Below are 19,989 nucleotides of genomic sequence, written 5' to 3' on the forward strand. Positions count from 1 at the left end.
CATTATGAATTAATAATATTTATGCCATATGTTAAATCGAGCCAAGTGCCCTTCTCTGGAGCACTGCACAAGAGACATATTTGCTGGTGAGATATATACTCCTCTCCGTTCTCCCACGCAAACGGCAGAAGCTGAACTTGGCTTTCACCTGGATGACCCACTCTTTTTCTCCGAGTTCCTTAAAGAGAACTGGAGGGAACAAAATAAACATCCGACCGAATTTATTTTCAGTGACCATCTCTCATAGTGTGCAGCGTAGATCAGCAGTTTTAGGAGTGAATTATGCTAATGCCAGTCTGGCCACATTCTATTTTTCTTTTCTACCAAGAAATGAGAAATAATGAACTGTCGTTCCCTTGTCTAGACTTAACTCGTCGAACCAGCTTTTCGTGCCGTTTTCTCAAGAGGCACATAATAGTAGCACATATTACCATGAATTAAGCGCCTCTTTTCTCTCCCTCTCTCTCTCTCTTTTTATGTCATAATAATTCCTGGGGCGTGGAGACTTCTCTTTCTCTGAGAAATAGAAATTATCTGATTCTTCAGTGTGACAGCTTTCTTTGAGAGAAATGCGTTTTTGCCAGTTTCCTTCCATTGGGTTACTAATCTGGGGGCCATCCTATGTAATTTACTAAGAACACGTTCTGCAAACGTAGCCTCCATCAGGATCCAACATCAGTCTGCACCTGCTGCATTTCCCATTTCCACAGCCTGCAGATTAAACCATTTGCCAGAACCGGGTTCGTTTCGAGGAAAGGGAGACGGCTCCTTGGCACCTGGAGCATTTGCTTCCTGCTTCATGTGAGGGCAGTTCACTTGGAGAGCCCTGCTCAGGCCCTTTGTGATGTCTGATCCTGTTCTCTTTTTAAATTAGAGAATGGTTTTTCTCTTTTTTCCTTTTTTCCCCCTTCCACTCCCTTTGCTCATAGGGAGATATTAATATGTTTCATAATGGGTAGCTGTGGGGGGTTTTATGCTCTGAGAGGCAACGTGGTATGTTAGAATGTTCTGGAAGAGAAGTATAAAGGGCCTCCCCCTCCCCTAGTCATTAACTCCTCTGTGACTTTGAAAATCCCCCTGTTCTGTGATGATCTCTTTCCAGTAATACTGTGAGATGCTATGCCTAGGATTCAGTCACCTTTAAAAAAAACATATTTTCTCAACCAGAGTTGTCATTTTTTCCCTCCTATTTAGTGTTGGTTTGTTTTTTTTTTAAATTAGCAAATATTGATCATTTGTTAGCTTTCACCTATGGAAAACTCTCCAGGAGAAATAAGCTGCTTTTCTTTCACGGAGAAGGATGAACACAAAAGAAATTCTAAAAATGGGATTTTACAGTGTGGAAAAAGTTGGTTTCTAAATTTCCCATGTGATGTCAGTAGTTGTTGAGAGGAAATGGGGTTGATAATTTCAGAGCTTTCTATACATGGGCTCCTAATGAACTTGAGTGATTTGTGATTCTCTCCTATCATATGTGCCCAAATCCCTTTGATTCTGGGGGAAAAAAAAGAAGAAGAAAAAACATTTCTTCAAAATGGCTCTGTGTCATGGAGGAAGGCTGGGAGCTGTCCTTTACTACTTCTCCGTATGTGCCAGGCACTGAGCTAGTCCTTAAAATGGCTTATCCTCATTGTACAAATAAGGAAAGAACCTCAGTGACTTGCTCAAGGTCACATAGCAAAGTCAAGATTCAAACTCCTGTGCATTTGTCTCCGAGCTCTTTTTGTCCCATGCACCTCTCCAGACTATCCTTTGTCAAGAATTGTCCTGGCTTCTCCGGTTACCATATTGCTTGGACTACTCTCCACAGAATTTATCCCTCCATTCCTTAGTCATTTCAGGAATTTCATCCCAGGGCATAAGAGGGAATGGTTCAAATGATTAAGAGCTACCAAGGCTTCACATTTTTTACCCCAGACTCTGAGGTCTCTTCCGCCCTCCGAGAGTGGCATCCAAGACAGGTTCAGCTCTGCACTACTCACTGGGCTCAGAATCCCACCTACACATAATGGGCTCAACATTCAATTTGTAGCAATCAACGGATAGATGCCAAATTCATTCTAAACATGTTGTTATAAGGAGGCACTCCTTGTTTGGGTCAACTGAGAATATTTGGTGACCATGGGGACAAACCGAGGAGACTCTGTCCCCAAGTGACCCGGGTTGTCTTCCCCAGCCTTATATCCCAAAGTTTCCCCCACAGGGCCTCTCTAGAGGCTCCCACTTTCCTGGGACCCCTGAGACTTTGCCTTGAATCCTGGGTTCTTCCTACGGCCCTGGGCTGGGTCATCTCACGACTTCTCCCTGAAGCTCCTTAATCCACGACTCTCTCCTCCAGGGTAGGACTGGATGTGAATCCCAGCTCTGTGATCTTGGGCAAGTCACGTCCCTGCTCTTCTGTCTCATCTTACCCGTCATTGAAATGGGACTAAGAATACTTCCATCACAGAGTGGTGATGAAGATCCAGGGAGCCAATGGGCAGGAGAGGACCTGGCTTACGGATGGGTACCCAAGAAATGCCTACGGAAGCAAAATTCTTTTAAAGTATCTCCTGTCTCCTGCAGCCAGCATGGGTTTCCCCCCTTCCCCTGTCCAGGCACCAGATGTAGCAACCAAACGTGTTTGTGGGCATCAGTAGGGAGGATGAGTTACCTTGGAACAGGGAGAAATGGAGAATTCTCTTTGGTAAATTATGGCTCCTGCTAAAGGTTTGACACTTCTATTTTCTACCTGTCAGAAAAAAATAACTATATACCAGTGGTCAGTTTGGTTTCCCTTTTTATACTCCATTAACCCACAGAGCAAGCCGGGCAGAGCTCCTGTCCCATGGGGGAGCAGGTAGTCCGGAGGATACCGATATGATAATTAGGGGAACGCGGTGGCTCTTCCTAATGAAGCTTTGAAAAATGAGCAGTGTGGGTTGTCGGCACACCCCGGGAGAAGCTGGAGCATCGTCTCCAGCGGAACCCGATAGAGATAGCCATCTTGGTGACAGGCGACGTGAAAAGCTCTGCGTCCATTGACATGTTGTTACCAGGGCTCAGTAACTGTGCGCTGATGTGTTTGAAGTCTGCCACCAGTGACTTGTGATTGAAATACGGAGCAGGAGCCCAGGAGGGAGCGGGAGGTGAATTGATGGCCTGAGAAATACTGGTGGGAAAGAAAGGAAGGAAGAGGGAGGGAGGGAGGGAGCGAGCAGGTGTGCTGGCCTACAGGGAACACCAGTCATCTGGGCACCCTGCCGGCACACGTCCAGCCACCACGCCGGGGGTGTTCATGGGTTTGGAGAGGGGCTTCGGGGTGCCCAAATCCTGCTTGCCAATCAGCCCCTCTCCTGTGGGGTTCCTGAGGGAGCTATTCACACAAGGGCTGATGACAAATGGGAAATCAAAGAACCACTTTATCATTAGCTGGGGCAGTGGATGAGGACATGTTCGGAGAGTTAAAAGCATCACTGACTGTAGTTCAGCCAGAGAGCTGGCCCAGAGGTCTAGCTTCGGGATCCCCAGGGCAAACCCAGCCTGTGTTGGGACTCGCTTCCCAGCACGACCCTGTTCAGAAAGGTGGTGCGTCTGGACAAGGCAAGGGCTCCCTTTAGTCTGAACAGAGAGCCTGGGCTCGCATACCCAGTCAGTCTGACCGGCGAGCACCAAATCTCCAGAACGGACAGGGCCACTTGCTGAAAGGGCAGCCCCAAGCAGCCTCTGAAGGGCCCACGTTTGAGCCCTGGAAGAGGAATTGGGAAAGGGGGGAGAGAGAGGGAGGAGAAGCAACAACTGTGGGCTCCCGGTTACTAGGCACATGCTGGGTTCTTGGCGTGTGCTGCCTCATCTCCAACCCCCACACGGGCGGGTAGTCTTCTCTTCTTTTTAGGTATCAGCAAATAGAGGCATTGAAGGTTTAAGTAAATGCTCACAGTCACACAGCTAGAAAAAGCCAGAGCCAGCATTTCAATCCTGGTCTGTCTGATGCCCAAATCACGCTCTTTTCAGTGTGCCAGACTGCCTCCCCACATCTCCAAACCCGAAAAATATAAACCACAAAAAACAAAACAAAACAAAACCAAGAGGGGAGGAGGAGGATTGCAAACACGCCTCTGTGCTCAGACAGGGAGCTGATGTGGGACTGAAAACCTGGTTATCTGAGCCTCTCTGCACGGGAGGAAATAAACTAGGGGAACTTCTGAACCCTGAGGCCAGCCCGTCCCTGCCCCTGCCATTTCCAGATGACTCCCCAAAGTCAGATGACTCCCCAAAGTCAGGAATGAGCGTGGAGGGGCGCCTCAGCCCGTGCAAAGGGCGTGGGCTAGCTGCGCTCGTCTGTGCTGGGAGTCTTGGGCTCGCCATGGCTGTTTGGGGCCCATGTGACATCTCAGGGGACAGATTTAGATAGGAGCAGTGCAGGAACCTCAAGCCCCTGCCTGTAGGTTTGGGCCCAGGGACTCATCTGGTGAGCATTCCAGCGGGGAATCACTTCTGGACGGCAGCGATGTCTTCTGCCTGAACTCGTGACATGGCTGTTTTCTGTGGGTCCCCCAGCAGGCCATCATCACCCGACAGACACTGGTAAGAGAGCAGAGCACCCAGGTCCGGCTTTTCTTTCTCCTCCTAGAGACGGATGCGGAGGTAAAGACAGGCATAGGGACAATTTCTGAAACATGGGACTCTCATTCCCCCTCGGAGCAGGTAGAGACCTCCACCGGGAGGTATTAGAAGAGGCCAAATACAGCGACTGTTTTGTAAGGATGGAACCTGAGGCTCAGGAACGGGAGATGGATTCTCCAGGGCCATCAGCTTCCAAGTGACAGAGCCAGATTCAACTCAAGACGTGCCATCCTCAAGTCCTTGCTGTTTCCAACCCTTTAGAATGGACCAAATGACAGAAACCCACACGATCTAACTTTCGATTACATTTTCGGCCTTCCTTCCCACCGCCCCAGCCATATGCCCATCGCTAATTCCAGCTGTGGGAAGGGGGGGGCCCTCCAGGCAAGGCCCCCAGCCCAGGGAAGGCATGGAGGCAAACGGAAGAGGCTGCACCCTTTCTAGCAGTAATATGTCCCCCCCACCCCCCGTCTTTGGCAGGAACTGCAAACTCAGCAGCAGCAGCTTGTCCATGGCGGCCGTGGACATCCTCTACATTGACATCACAAGGAGGTGGAACTCCATGACGCTGGACCAGCGGGACTCGGGTAGGCACCTGAGGACTGGCCTCTGCCCTGTCTAGTGGGACTCCAGAGGGTGGGCGGGACCCTTTGGGTTTTTTCTTGTTCAGGGTCAAGTTGGGGAAAGAGGAGGGTTACCCTGTCAGCTCTAGACATCGCTAGAGGGATTGAGCTGAACTTGAATTCAGGAGCCTGAATTCCACTACCAAGGCTGTGCCCACCCAAATTCGAATGCCACCATTAGAATTCCTTGTTTCTGCTTAAGGCTTTGATTATACTCGCTTAATCGTTCATGTGCTCATCTCTGGGCACACATGTACTGGCGTGTGCTGGGCCAGGCCCTGGATAGACGGGAGCGAGTAGCACTTGGCTCTCACTCACTGTAGACCAGGGAGGCAGAGGGGAGCCCAGCGCTGGCATGCTGTGCTGTGTGCTGGCGTGGAGGGGGGCGCAGGGAGGGGAGCCCGGTGGAGGAGCTCCTGTGGAGGGAAGCCTGAGGAAGACTTCTTGGAGAAGGGTGAGTGGGATAAGCCAGTAAACAGGGCAGCACGGACCCCTCCGGCAGGCGTGGTCTGGCCGAGACACGGACACAGGTGGAAGGCTCAGATAACCCCAAGAAACTTGGAGGGGCTGGAGCGGGAAGGGGAAGGAGAAGGGTCAGTGATGGGCTTGCAAGAGCCATCCAGGCCTTGAATCCACATAGAAGAGTTTGCTCTTGATCCCCTAAATTATGGCGGGGTGGGTGCAGGGAGGGTGAAGCGCTCCGTTAGAAGGATCCACCTTGGGGTGAATGCATTTCTGATCTTCTTCCTCACACAGTGTTTTTCCAAAAAGGCCTAATAACCGTACCTGACATTTGTAGAGCTCATCATAAAATTACACCGTGCTTCCATGCATGGTCCTCATTAAACGTCCCCGTGAGCTAGTGCACTAGGAACCAGCGTTTGAATTTCACAGACGGTAAACTGTAGCTCAGGCGACCGGGCACCCAGGCTTCCCTCCCCTGGGGTGCCTCCTGGCCAAAGGGACGCCAGGCAGGAGGGAGTGCCTTGGGGAGCAGCTTTCTCCTGTGATCTGGTGGAGAGGTCAAGAAATCAGAGCTTGGGAGACCCAGATTACCACTAATTATGCCATTTTCTACCCATGTGAGCTTAGAAAGCCATTCTGCCTCCTGTCTCCCCTTCCTCTTCGGTAAATGGGGCCAACCGTACCTGCTCGGCAGGGGTGCCCTGCGGTCTCAGTTTCCTTGGGTAGGAATGTGGACCCCTTGCTGGCAATACAAAGGGGTTCATCTTATCAGTGGGCGGGGCTTGGGGAGAATCCCGGGTGCGGGTCTGTGTGAGCTCCCTGTCACATCCCGACCCCCTATGAATGGGCTACAGCTTTTGACCGCAGAGATCATCACCTTTTAAATAATGATGCCACCGGCTGCCCGTGGTTGGGCGAGTCCTATGCGTGAGCTCTCGGCTGGGTGCTTCGTGGGCACAGCCCTGGCTGGAATTCTGGAAGGAGGTAGAATCACCTCCTCGCAGAGAGGAGGCTGAGGTTCGGCCTTAGGTGGCGGGCGTGGCTGTCACACCAAGCTGCCACCGCGCCCCTTGCAGGCTGCTTGATCCTGCAAGGTGGTCCTGGGCTAGGATGACCACCCAGCTCCCTACGGCTCTCCTTCCGGGAATGCAAAAGCAAAACTCGGGGAATACCAGTAGGCACCAAGTCAACAAGGTGAGTTCCACCGCGCGTCTGTGGGCGGAGCGCCCTCGCAGCCCTTCCTGGCAACCAGGAGCGGCTGGAGATGGCGCGTCTTCCGAATCGGGCAGATTAATTATCATCTCGAGGACGGAAGGCGCTCACATGACAGTTGAGCAGCGTGCTTTTTGCTGACGCCTTCAGAAAGCGAAGAAGTGTTTGCTCTGTGAGTTGAATGCAGGGAGTCCTCGCAGGATCCTGTGGAGGGGGCTGGGAGAGGGGGTGGGGGTGGCGGCAGAATTATTAAATATTGAAATTGATCAGGGGTAGCAGCAGGAAGCTATTTATCATGTTTTATTGCTGCAAACTAGCATTACCATCTGGCCCATTGTTAATTCTGAATAGCTTTTCATGTTTTGTTTGCCTCTTAAATTGCTCTCTGTAAGCGGAATCCACAGGGGCTGTCCACAGCACAGGCTGGGGTGAGGTTTTCTGGGGTCTGCCAGGATCTCTGCGTCGGGCTCTGCGTCGGGCTGACCAAGCGAAAGCGATGAGAATAATACCGATTTTTAGCACCTACTGACAGGCGAATCCGGGGCTGGGATCTCCCAGGTCTGTGGCCATGCCCCGGTCATCAGTCCTTAGCAGCGACTGGGATTTCAAGATCTCCTCCCATCTCCTGGCCGGTTCTCACCCCAGATCTTCCTGGTGGGTGACTGTACCCATTTCACAGATGAGCATCCTGAGGTTCCAAGAGCAAGTGACTTGTCTAAAATCTCACAGTCAGTGAGTAGCAGAGGCCCCCATGTGATGCCAAGCCTCCTGCCTCCTGGCCCAGGATGCTGTCCCCCATCTAGCACCATGCCCCCCCCCACCAGCAGTGGTGTTCACTTGAGTGACCAGGGAGGGAGCTGGTAAAGCAGGGAGGTGAAAGGTCAACTCATAGAGCGCAGGGCCTCTGGGAAGGTGGAACTGGAGTGGGAGATTTGTTGCCTGGTGTGAGTGCCTGTCTCCCCTGAAGTCATCCTCAGAGTTTAACTCCTGTTCCCATGGCTCCTGAAATGAAATCACAGACTCAGGGATGTGGGGTACAGATAGTGGGGGCTGGGCATTACAGCCAGAGAGGAGAAGCCTGTCTGTGTCCAGGGTCTCAGGGACTACCGCTGTCTGGCAGCTGGCAAAGCTGGGGCCCCGTTCTTGCATCCTGAGAAGGCTTGTCTGACACCCCGATTCTCAAGGATAAGGTGCTTCTGAAGTCAGCCACATTCTTGGGAGCGTCCGGGAAGCTCCCGAATAGCACAAAAGGACATTTGTGGTTGAGTGGTGGTTTTTCCTTTGGGTGAGTGTCAGCAGAAAGAACCAGAGAGTCCTCCTTCCTTCCCTCCATGGTGCCGAGCCAAAGGATTCTCGTGCCCTCAGTTCCAGCTAAGTCCTGGCCAGAGGTGTGGAAGCCCAGTCAGATGGGGGCAGCTTTACCTGTCCCAGAGCTGCCGTGGGGCTGACAAGAGAGTAGTCAGAAGAGAGATAGAACTGGGCTGTCATTCTCAGAGGGCACACATTCACTCATTCAATAAACAGGTAATGAACATGTTAGCAGGTATTGGGCTGATGGGAATATAAATTATTTACAGATCCTACCCTTGAGAAAAAAAGTAATAGAGACCATTTACTGCACATTTACTATGTGACAGAAATACAAAAGGCTTGTTATGAATTCTCCCATTTACTTCTCACACAGCCCTGTGAGACAAGAGTTTTTCTCCCATTTGACAGACAAGAAGCCCGAGGCTTCAAGAGGTGAATTTCAAGAGGTGTGTCAAGTACATCAGTGGGGACCCTGGGATTTGAACCGAAAGCAGTCTGCATTCAGAGCGTTTGCCTTTTCATTATGCCCAGTGTCTCTAGCCACACAAGTGAAAAGGACACACAGTTGACAGTTGTCATAGGGTATGGCCAGAACCCCAGTAGGGGAAGCAACAAAGGAGGGGCGCTGTGAGGGTAAGAAAAGGAACATATACAAAGCCCTTAGCATGCTGTGCATCCCAGAAAAGTCACTCTTTGTGAGTTCGGTACCCCTGAAGGTTGGCACAGGGCCAGAGCAAGCATCTTGCTCAGTGCCCAGTGAATGTTTGATGAGCAGATGAATAGTGACAAAATATGTCCTGCATCCCCAAAATAGGGTGTTCCGAGTGTGAGGGCCACGGCTTATGGTGGAGGTGGTCTCACCGACAGAGTCTCCCTTCCCGCTCCTTAATGTACTGCAGAAAACACCAGCCCATTTGGCTGAGAGCATCACCCTACACCCAGCACCAGCTGTGTCTAACTGCTCGGGCAAGGTCCCCTTTCTGGAAGCCAGCCCAGACCTCCCTTCCTCCCTTGTGAGGCTTCAGCAGCCACTGAAGGGGTTAACCCAATTCCTGATGTCTGAAACCTTAATGAAACCTGCATGGGGAGACCCTACTATTGAAGGGGAAGAAGAAAAATAGTGTTTAGAAAGATTAGTGAGGAAAAAAAAATCAAAACTAGTATATTAAAAAAAAAAGAATTCACATCATAAACTCTAAGTCTCGGACCATTCTTTTTTTTTTTTTTTTTCTTTTTTTTTTTTTCAGTGTAACAGTATTCATTCTTTTTGCACAACACCCAGTGCTCCATGCAAAACGTGCCCTCCCCATCACCCACCACCTGTTCCCCCAACCTCCCACCCCTGACCCTTCAAAACCCTCAGGTTGTTTTTCAGAGTCCATAGTCTCTTATGGTTCGCCTCCCCTCCCCAATGTCCATAGCCCGCTCCCCCTCTCCCAATCCCACCTCCCCCCAGCAACCCCCAGTTTGTTTTGTGAGATTAAGAGTCATTTATGGTTTGTCTCCCTCCCAATCCCATCTTGTTTCATTTATTCTTCTCCTATCCCCCTACCCCCCCATGTTGCTTCTCCATGTCCTCATATCAGGGAGATCATATGATAGTTGTCTTTCTCCGATTGACTTATTTCACTAAGCATGATACGCTCTAGTTCCATCCACGTCGTCACAAATGGCAAGATTTCATTTCTTTTGATGGCTGCATAGTATTCCATTGTGTATATATACCACATCTTCTTGATCCATTCATCTGTTGATGGACATCTAGGTTCTTTCCATAGTCTGGCTATTGTAGACATTGCTGCTATAAACATTCGGGTACACGTGCCCCTTCGGATCACTATGTTTGTATCTTTAGGGTAAATACCCAGTAGTGCAATTGCTGGGTCATAGGGTAGTTCTATTTTCAACATTTTGAGGAACCTCCATGCTGTTTTCCAGAGTGGTTGGACCAGCTTGCATTCCCACCAACAGTGGAGGAGGGTTCCCCTTTCTCCACATCCTCTCCAGCATCTGTCATTTCCTGACTTGTTAATTTTAGCCATTCTGACTGGTGTGAGGTGATATCTCATTGTGGTTTTGATTTGTATTTCCCTGATGCCGAGTGACGTGGAGCACTTTTTCATGTGTCTGTTGGCCATCTGGATGTCTTCTTTGCAGAAATGTCTGTTCATGTCCTCTGCCCATTTCTTGATTGGATTGTTTGTTCTTTGGGTGTTGATCGGACCATTCTTTTAAGCAGCCTTGTTTTCTATCTTTTTTTTTCCCCCCAGAGCTCAAGGGCACAGAACTGGATTAATCATAATCCTTGGTTCATTGAGAGCTTTCCAGCCCCGTCCATGCATAACCTGCTTTTATTTAGTCAGCTTTTTAAATTAGCAATTTTTAAATAATGTAATAAGCATCCACGACTCGCCACCTAAAAGGAAAGCTAGGACTTGACAATAACCCACGCCCAGCAGGTGGCTCTCCCCCAGCACCAGCCCATTCCCCGCCTCTTTCCACCCACAGGACCCTCGTCTGGATCCTGCGCTTGTCAGTCCCTAGATAGTCTCGCTGCTTCTCTGTTAGAATATCAACCACTACTTAGGAGCGTCATGGAATTTAGCGATATGCAATCTCACACTGCTCCGGGGGCCAGCGTAATCAGCATTAAAATAAATAAATAAAGATTTCAATTTGCAATTCTAGAATTTCTAACAGAACAGAAATCTAAAATGCAGGTCTTCTCAGCCAAACTGAGGTCTGGTAGCCCTGTCGTTGCCCAGAATCAAATGAAGGAACAAATTTGTCAGTGAAGATGCCGTCATTTCATGTAAATTGCACTCACAAGCACCTCCTTATCATTGAGACTTTGCTCTCAACTCTTCCCAGAGTGGAATTTCACTTCTCTGTGCTAGAGACGAGGACAGCATCAAGATTAGGCAATAAAAGGTAGTATTACTGCGTCATCTATGAGAGGCCAACGTTTCGCTGGCAGAGGGAACATTTGAGCCCAGCACCAGGACATCTTGTCCGTCTAACACACAACCGACATCTGGAGTCTGTCCCAGTAATCGATGGAACATGATTGCAAAGCAAGAAAACATAGATTGAAGGGTCTTTCGCACCCACACCCCTCCCCGCTTCTCTACCCATTCAAGCACGCGTGCACACACACACCCCTTGCTTGCAGAGGGAAATCTAGGAGTGGCATCGTTTATTGTCTGATACATCTTGCATTTCTTCTGCTGCCTGAAGAATGCCTGAGCTCCACGGCCCCCCTTCCTGGGGCTGCCTGAGTTTGAGCAGCACTATAACCGAAGCCACAGGCTCCGGGATCCCACAGACCCGGCCTCGAATCCGAATCTGAGCTCTGCAACTTGCTAGCGGGTTACATAACTCCCTTGGAGCCTCACGTTCTTCCTCTGCAAAATGGAGATAGTAATGGTGCCCATCTCCTAAAAACAGTACCTGGACGAAGTGAGACAGAGCACACGAAGCGCTCAGAGCAGGGGTGGCCGTGGCACGACTCAGGAAGGGGCTGCCCCTGCCACAGTCACATGCATGGCTCTTGCTGCGCTCCTCTCTCTGGAAATGCTGCCCGCACCTGCTCATGCCCAGGTCTCTGTAGGTGCTGGGACCGGACAGGAGGAAGTGCCTTCCTGCCCGGTGTGTGACTGTAAACAGCCTGGTGCCTCACTGCCATTGCCTCTCATTTCCTCGCCCCTGAGTCCCACACCACACTGCGGGGTGGTGTAGCCGGGAAGAGGGGGCGCGCAGTGGGTGCTGTGAGACTGGGGAGGGCTAGAGGCTGTTAGCCAGTCTCCCTGCACACCTGCTGTGGTCTCCGAAGGCTGGCTCTGGCCATTCCTTCACGTGCCCGCTCTCACACTGGGGGTGCTCGCTGCGGTGGCCCCCGCCCTCCCTCTGCCTCACGTCTCCATGAGAAGCCCACCAGCAGCTACCTGCGGGCGCTGGTCTAAGACCCCAGTGCTGGGGTAGAGCGTCTGCATGAGGGAGGGCCTTGCAGACTGGGCCCGCCCCCCTGCAGCCACCATTCCTCTCACTAGCCCCCCACTCACTCACTCCAGCCAGGGTAGCCCCCACCTTGGAGAGGCCTCCACAAGGCCCCTTACCTCTGCTGGAAACCCCTCCCCTTGCACCACTACCGCCCGGCCATCTCCTCAAGGAGACCCTGGGGCTGGGCCCCCTCCCCGTCAGCTTACTGCTCCTTAACAGCACCGATCGCAGCCGCCTAAATGCCGTGGAATGAGTATGGCCTCTGCCCTTTAAGCTAGACTTAACCTCCGTGAAGCCAAGCGCTATGCCCGGCACATAGTAGGAGTTCTGCAAACGTGTCAGAGGAGCTCAGATCAGACCCTGACGATCAGCGGCGCCCGTGGGTGTCTGAGTCTTATGACTGTCTCTCACCAAATTTCCTCAGTCGACTTATGTAAATCAGGTGCCTCCTATATTTTCATCAGCTGGAATGAGCCCCAAGTAAAATGTATTTGGTTAACGATGTACTGAAATATTTAAAAGTATTTTTACTTGGTGTTTAACAAAGCCTGGCTTATACATATACATGGACGGCCCCTCCCTCTGAGATCGGGGAGGCGGTGGATCATTCGGCGGGCTCCATGCCGCGCCTCTTGCAACGTGTCTGGCTCAAGCGACATTCTTCAGCCTTGGATTTTCTTGAAGTCAGATGGTCTGGATGCGTGCCCTACACGCTTACAAAATAGTCAGCATCAGAATCATCCTTAATAAAGGCAAGTGAGCCGGCAGAGAACCCCGCGCGCCCTCTCCCTCGCACAGAGCCTTGAGGGCCTGCTGCCTCGTGGGCTGCATGTTCTGGAATCACTTCTCCCCTCCACAGGGGCTGCCAGGAGCCCCTGTGTCCTGGGCACCCTTTCGTCATCCTCTCCACCATCACCTCTGCGGTGAAGGGAACAGGCTCTCTGTCCGCTGAGCTGGTCTGCACTGCCAGACCCTCAAAAGACACAAAAAGGGAAAAGCAGAATATTTTATGCAGCGCCCCGCCCCTCTTTGCTTGTGCCTGTTGCTTACCACTGTGGACCTTGCAGGGAAGCGGGAGCCACCAAGTCACATGGCCTGTGGTCCCATGACGACACCCCCCAGCGGGCAGCTCTTTGAGGGGACACTTCAGCTCTGCGAGCCTCAGTTTCCTTTAAAGGAGGCTGATGACATCCACCTCAGTATGATCATATGATTTTTTCTTCTTTGGTTTACTGATGTAATAGAATACATTCATTGATTATTGAGCATTGAAACAGTCTTGCACACTTGGAATAAATCCCATTGGCAATGGTATGTAATTCTTTTTATACATTATTAAGTTTCATTTGCTAAAATTTTATTGAGGATTTTTGTATTCATGTTCATGAGACCTAATATTCTATAGTTTTCCTTTCTAATTATGCCATTATCTATTATTAGGGTAATACTGGTTTCATAAAACAGAATTGGGAGGGTAGTGGTATTTCATTGTTTTCAGTTGCTTTTCCCAAAGACATAAGATATTGAGTATCTTTCCATTTACTTATTTGCTTTCTGTATAACCTTCTTTGGTGCGATGTCCGTTCAGATCTTTTGCCTGTATTTCAGTTTTCCCTCTGCTTTTATATCCCAGAAGAAATTATAGAGAATTAGTATAATTTCTTTCTTAAATGTTTGGTAGAATTCACCAGTGAAACCATCAGGGCCTACTGCTTTCTTTTTTGAAAGGTTGTTAATTATTGATTCAATTTATTTAATAGACATAATCCTATTCAGATTATCTGTTTCTCTTTATGTGAGTTATGGTAAATTGTGTCTCTCGAGGAATTAGTCCACTTCATCTAAGTTACCAAAGTTGTAGGCAGAGTTATTAATAATATTTCTTTTTTTTTTTTTTTTAGAGAGAATTTTAAGCAGGCTCCACACCCAGTACAGCACACACAGAGCCCAACACGGGGTTTAGTCTCATAAACCTAAGATCATGACCTGAGCTGAAATCAAGAGTTGGATGCTTAGCTGGCTGATCCACCTGGGCGCCCCTCCTTTATTATCCTTTTTAATGTCCATCGGATCAGTAGTGATTACCCTTCTTTCATTTCTGATATTAGTAATTATTAATTACCAATTAGTAGTCTAGTAATCTGCTCCTTTTTTCCTCTAGCCTGACTAAGGTTTGTCAATTTCATTGACCTCTTCACAGACTAAATTTTGCTTTCATTGACTTTTTCTATTCATTTCCTGTTTTAATTTCATTGATTTGTGCTCTTATTTTTATTATTCCTTCTCATCTGCTTACTTTGGGTTTCATTAGCTCTTCTTTTTCTAGTTTCCCAAGGTGGAAGCTTAGATGATTGATTCTAGATCTTTTCTCTTCTCTAATGTGTGCATTCAATGCTATAAATTTCCCTCTAAACACAGCTTTCACTGCACCCTACAGAATTCAGTAAGTTCTATTTTCATTTTCATTGAGTTAAAATATTTTAAAATTTCTCTTGATACTTCCTTTTGGACCCATATGTTGTTTGGACATGTACTATTTTATCTTCAAATATTTGGGGACTTTCCAGCTATCTTTCTGTTACTAATCTTCGGTATAATACCACTATGGTCTGAGAGCATACTTTGCATGATTTCTGTTCTTTTATATTTGTCAAGGTGTTTAATGGCCCAGAATGTAGTCTATTTTTGTGAATGCTCCATGTGAACTGAAAAGAATGTGTATTCTACTCTTGTAAGATGAAGTATTTTTTACATGTCAGTTAGATCCAGTTGATTGATGGTGCTGTTCAATCCAACTATATCTTTACCAATTTTCTGCCTGCTGAATCTGTCAATTACTGAGAGGGGGTGTTAAAATCTCCAACTTAATAGTAGATTTGTCTATTTTCCCTTGCAATTCTATCTGTTTTACCTCACATATTTTGACACTCTGTTTTTAGCTACATACATTCTAAGGATCATTATGACTTCTTGGAGAATTGACCCCTTTATCATCATGTAATGCCCACCTTTATCCCTGATAATTTTCTCTGTTCTGCAGCCTGCTTCATCTGAAATTAATTTACCTACTCCCACTTCCTTTGGTTAGTGACTTATCTTTCTCTTTCCCTTCACTTTTTATATATGTCTTTATGTTCAAAGAGGGTTTCTTATAAACAACACAGAATTGGATTTTGTTTTTTATGTACTCTAACAATCTCTGTCTTTTAATTGACCTATTTAAACCATTCACATTTAAAGCAGTTATTGGTACGAATTCTTTACATATTTGGTAGAATTCACCAGTGAAGCCATGTGGCCCTTGAGTTTTGTTTGTTGGGAGGATTTTGATGACTGATTCAATCTCCTTACTAGTACTCGGTCTGCTCAGAAATTCTGTTTCATCATGATTTAGTCCTGGGAAATTGTATGTTTCAAGAAACATATCCATTTCTTCTCTGTCATCAAAGACACTGTTCCCGGACATTCTCCTTTTCTTCATTCTTTCTTTTTGCATTTTGGTTTGTGACATTTCAACTGACATGTCTTCAGGCTCACTGATTCTTTCCTTGGCTCTGTCTGGTCTACAGATGAGTCCACCAGGGGCATTCTTCATTTCTGTTTTGGTGTTTTTTTTTATTTCCAGCATTTTTTTTTTTAATTCTTTCTTAGAGTTTCCCTCTCTCTCCTTATGTTACCCATCTGTTCTAGAACACTGTCTACTTCCTCCATTAGAGCCCTTAACATGTAAATCATCATTATTTTTAATTCCCCATTGCATGATCCCAATATTGTGTCATAGCTGGGTCTACTTGTGGTGCTTGCTTTGCCTCTACAGACACATTTTTTTTTCCTTGACTTTTGGCAGGTCTCACAATTTTTTGTTTAAAGCCAGACATGATAGATTAGGTAGTAGGAACAGAGGTAATGCAGCTCTCAGTGTGAGGCTTTATATTAACCCAACTAGAAGCTGGACTCTATTTAATGTTTGCTGTAACTATAGGTGCTAGAAGCTTTAGTTTCCTTGGTTTTATTTTCTCCCTCTCTGGTCCTTGGGATTTCCTAAAAAAACTCCTCCTTGAACAGAGTCTTGGTCTTGGAGCTGTCAATTGTTATCCAGTGTTCTTACATTGGAGCCCTTTTGATGCAGTGGGAAGGTACTGGAGAGATAGAGCATTTGCTAATCTTGTGATTAAATCTCAATTTCTTAGTGGGCTTGAGTCTCTGGACTGTGACATCCAGAAATGTTTCTTAGGCCTTTTTTTTTTCTACCCTTCTGTGAGAGAGGAAGGCCAAAAAGGCTGGAGTTGTCTAAATGCCTTTCCCTCAGGTCAGATAAGCCTCTGGGAAACTAGTCTCCTTTGAGGGCAGTATTGTTTTATAGAGAACACTCAGAGTGCGTTTCAAAAAGATCACTTCCCCACACACATCCTGTGCCTGAAGCATGTGGAGTTTTTCTCCAATCACCACTTTGAGAACCCTGTGGGGCTCTGGGGATAAAACCCACAGAAGTGTGGAGGACCCCTAAGCCAGGGTCCCACACTCAGCCTCTAACAATTCCTCAATCACCAATGAAGCATTCCTACCAGTTACTGTCTCCAGCAGCCACTGATCCTGGTAAGCTGACCTTGGCTATGATTCTCTGTTTTCACATGTCTGTCCCATTTTCAGGGTGGCACTTTGCCCTGTGACCTCAATTCTCTGACGGACATAAGGAAAGTCATTGGTTTTCAGTTTGCTCATCTTTTTTTTTTTTTTTTTTTTTTTTTTATTGTGAGGATGGGAGTGATGACATCCAAGCTCTTTCTATGTCAGTGCTGAAGCTTGAAGTCCTCTATATATATTTTACACTTTTCACATCAATCTGGAGATTTACTCTTTCTATTCCAAGTTATAGAGAAGAGACCTGAGGCTCAGAGAGGTTAAGTAATGTGCCCAGGGTCACCCAGCTAATGAGTGGCAGAGCCTAAATTCTTTGTCTTCTAATTCTAATGGTTTTTGAGGAACTGCCAATCCCAAGCATTCCAGAAATATTTAATATATTGGCCTTTTTAAGATTTTCCATGAATTCTTGGTGAAATCTGGACTTGGTCATTTAATCTGAGAATGAAATGAGAGTCTCATGATCCACCTGACCAGTCTATGTCTCTAGCCAAGAAAATGACCAAGTGAGCCAAGATAGAGCCTTATCCAGCCCAAGGTCCCCCATGTCTCACATGGGGCCAACTTCAGTATTCACTGGTAGCATCCTCCAATGTGTGTTTACTGCCACAGAATCATAGTGTTTAAAACTAGAAATGCCCGAGAGATCACCTCTTCCAACACCTTTGCTTTACAGGTGAGACCCTGAATCCTAGGGACTCTGAGACCCTGGTACGTTAATGGGAGAGCCACCTGCCATCCATTGGCTCACTACCTTGCTCTTTTTCCTAGATCTTTCTAGGAATTAAGTTACACATTTATTTTTGAGATGGCCAATATATGACATGCAATGAAACCTGCACTCTGCCCCATCCTTTGCCACATGGGAGAGGGGAAAAGGCAGACAGCATGCCCGTGGGCCGCCCCGCTTCTCACTGGGAGATCTGGGACTTCTAGTGGTCAAGTGTGTCAGCCTTCATTAAGTCTACACTGAGGTCTAGGTAGACCAGTGGTTCTCAATGGGGGGTTGACTTTGTACCTCCTCCCATGGCCCTGAGGGCATTTGGTCCTGTCTGGAGGTGTTTTTGGTTACCACAACTAGGGAAGGAGGGAAGTTGCTATTGGCCTCTAGTGGGCAGAGGCCAAGGATGCTTCCTAACATTCTACAGTACATGGGACGGATTCCCCCCAACAACAAAGCATTTTTTAGCCCCAAATGTGGAGAGTATCAAGGTTGAGAAAGCCTGAGATAACGCGTGCCCACTCAGAGTCTCCACGATGGCTCTCTGCTAACTTGAAATAGACACTTTTCTCTTCAGCTTCCCTTAAAGACAGCTCCTGGGCCAGGGGAGCAGTTCCCCGTGCCCGCCCACCCCACCCTGCCCCAATGCTCCTAGGAGACAGCTGCCAACCAAAGCAGGGTGGGAAAGGGTGTGCACCTGAACTGTTCCACGAGACCTTACATGACTGAGGTGCTTTCTTCTTGGTAGCAGGTGGGTGTCTCTGCCCACACTTCCCCACTGATCACGTCTGTGAAAGGAGGAGGAAGCCTTATGTAAGCGCAGCCTCATGCAACCTTCTGTCATTCTGGCACTTCGGGCCTTGGGAACACCCTCCCTCCCTCCGGAAGTCTCAGGGGAACATGGCTCTGTTCTGAACCCACCCTACAGGGTCTGCGGGCCAGCTTCCCCGCCATCCCCTGCAACCCCAGCCCCTCATCCGAGCTCCACTTCCCTCCCACATACCCCATGCAGCAGCTAGCTGCACGGGCTACTCTGAGACAGACCAACAGACTTCAGTTCGAGCCTCTACTCCTGCTTTTCTCCCTGCCTGTAATAGCCTTCCCTTCCTTGTCCATCTAGACAATGCCTACCCGAGACCCTCCTTTGCGGAGCCTCCATCCAGGCCCCTCTCCCTGCTTCCCCGGCAGCCAGCCCTGCTTAGTCCTATGCTCTGTCCCTTGTCGCCACAGCCCTCTAGAAGACCGCCCCTTGCTTGATGGGGTTTGCGGACGTCTGTATCCCTCTCCACCTGGCCCCAGTGGATGCCAAGCCCATGCCTGATTCACCTCTAGGGCCCAGGGCTTAGTGCCGTGAAAACTTATTGAAAGGATGAGTACGTAAGTGAATAAATGAAGGTACGAATAGACAGATGGAATGTCCCTGCTCCTTATCCTCAGAGTGGCCACTTCCCCGACCCTCACGGCTCCCTGTCACTCACCCAGTTACCTAGACACAGGACACGTGACCTCAGCTCTGCCTCTTCTGCCACTCACGCTGTATGATCTCTAGCAAGTCACTTGCTGTCTACACTGGGCGCACCCATGGTAACCAGCTATGACACTGTAGGTGTAGAGCAGGGAGTAGAACCCCAAACCAGTTCAGGAACCCCCAATGCTCCATTTGTGGTGGCCCCAACCGGCCCCCAGACAGCACTGCTCCTGAGCACAGTGAAAGAAAAGTTTCTTGCGCTAATAAAATTACCTTCTCTAAAGAAGGCAATTTACATGTTAATGTTTTGGGTAATTCCGTGCAGCTCCGGTGCCCTCGGGGCTGCAATTTCTCTCTGACAAAGTGATAAAAATAAACTCCCGCATAAAAGAGCATTTCTCTTCTCTCTCATTTGCGCTCCGAAGTGACATTCTTAATGTGAGTCAAGCTGAAACCCACTTCGCAATCTTGTTTTTGACACTGATCTGCCTGTCAGCGACAGGCTGGCTCCCCAGAGCTCCGCAGAGGGGTCTCCCCTTGAGGACCAGGCTGGATCCTCCTGGCGAGGGGGCACCCCCACTCCCAAGGCTCCAGATTCTGGTCTTCCTTAAATTCCAAAAAGTGCAGCCCGTTAACTGGAGGGCAAACATGGGGCACAGGGAAGAGGGCTGCCTTCAGCGGGTGAGTTAGCGTGACCTGTCCACCCTCCCCCCAAGAGTGCCCATTCTTGGGAAACAAATACAATGGATGGAGAGTCCGAGACTGCCCTCCAGGATGGCAGATGGTTCGCCTGCCAGGCTCGGCCTCTCCGATCACCTAGGGACAAGAAACAAAGAAGCTCAGATTTTGAGGTGTCCTCATGTGCCCGGCCCAGGCCCGGCCCCTTACATCTGCATTCTTTCACTGAAACCCCACAAGAGCTGGGCAGGGTGGGTAGAAACTGA

At 48.6% G+C, this 19,989-nt stretch overlaps 1 protein-coding gene across 5 annotated transcripts in view; it reads left to right on the forward strand.

Moving 5' to 3' along the window:
• TTLL11 (tubulin tyrosine ligase like 11) overlaps positions 1-19,989 on the forward strand; it is a 221,181-nt gene that overhangs the window by 187,107 nt on the left and 14,085 nt on the right. For all 5 annotated transcript variants that reach the window (XM_046023174.1, XM_046023178.1, XM_046023175.1 and 2 more), the window contains one exon: positions 5,086-5,192. In XM_046023174.1, coding sequence (XP_045879130.1) covers positions 5,086-5,192 — 107 coding nt within the window. The remainder of the gene's footprint in view (positions 1-5,085; positions 5,193-19,989) is intronic.

The sequence above is a fragment of the Meles meles genome, chromosome 11 (assembly GCF_922984935.1).
Source record: "Meles meles chromosome 11, mMelMel3.1 paternal haplotype, whole genome shotgun sequence".
NCBI classification, from domain to species: domain Eukaryota; kingdom Metazoa; phylum Chordata; class Mammalia; order Carnivora; family Mustelidae; genus Meles; species Meles meles.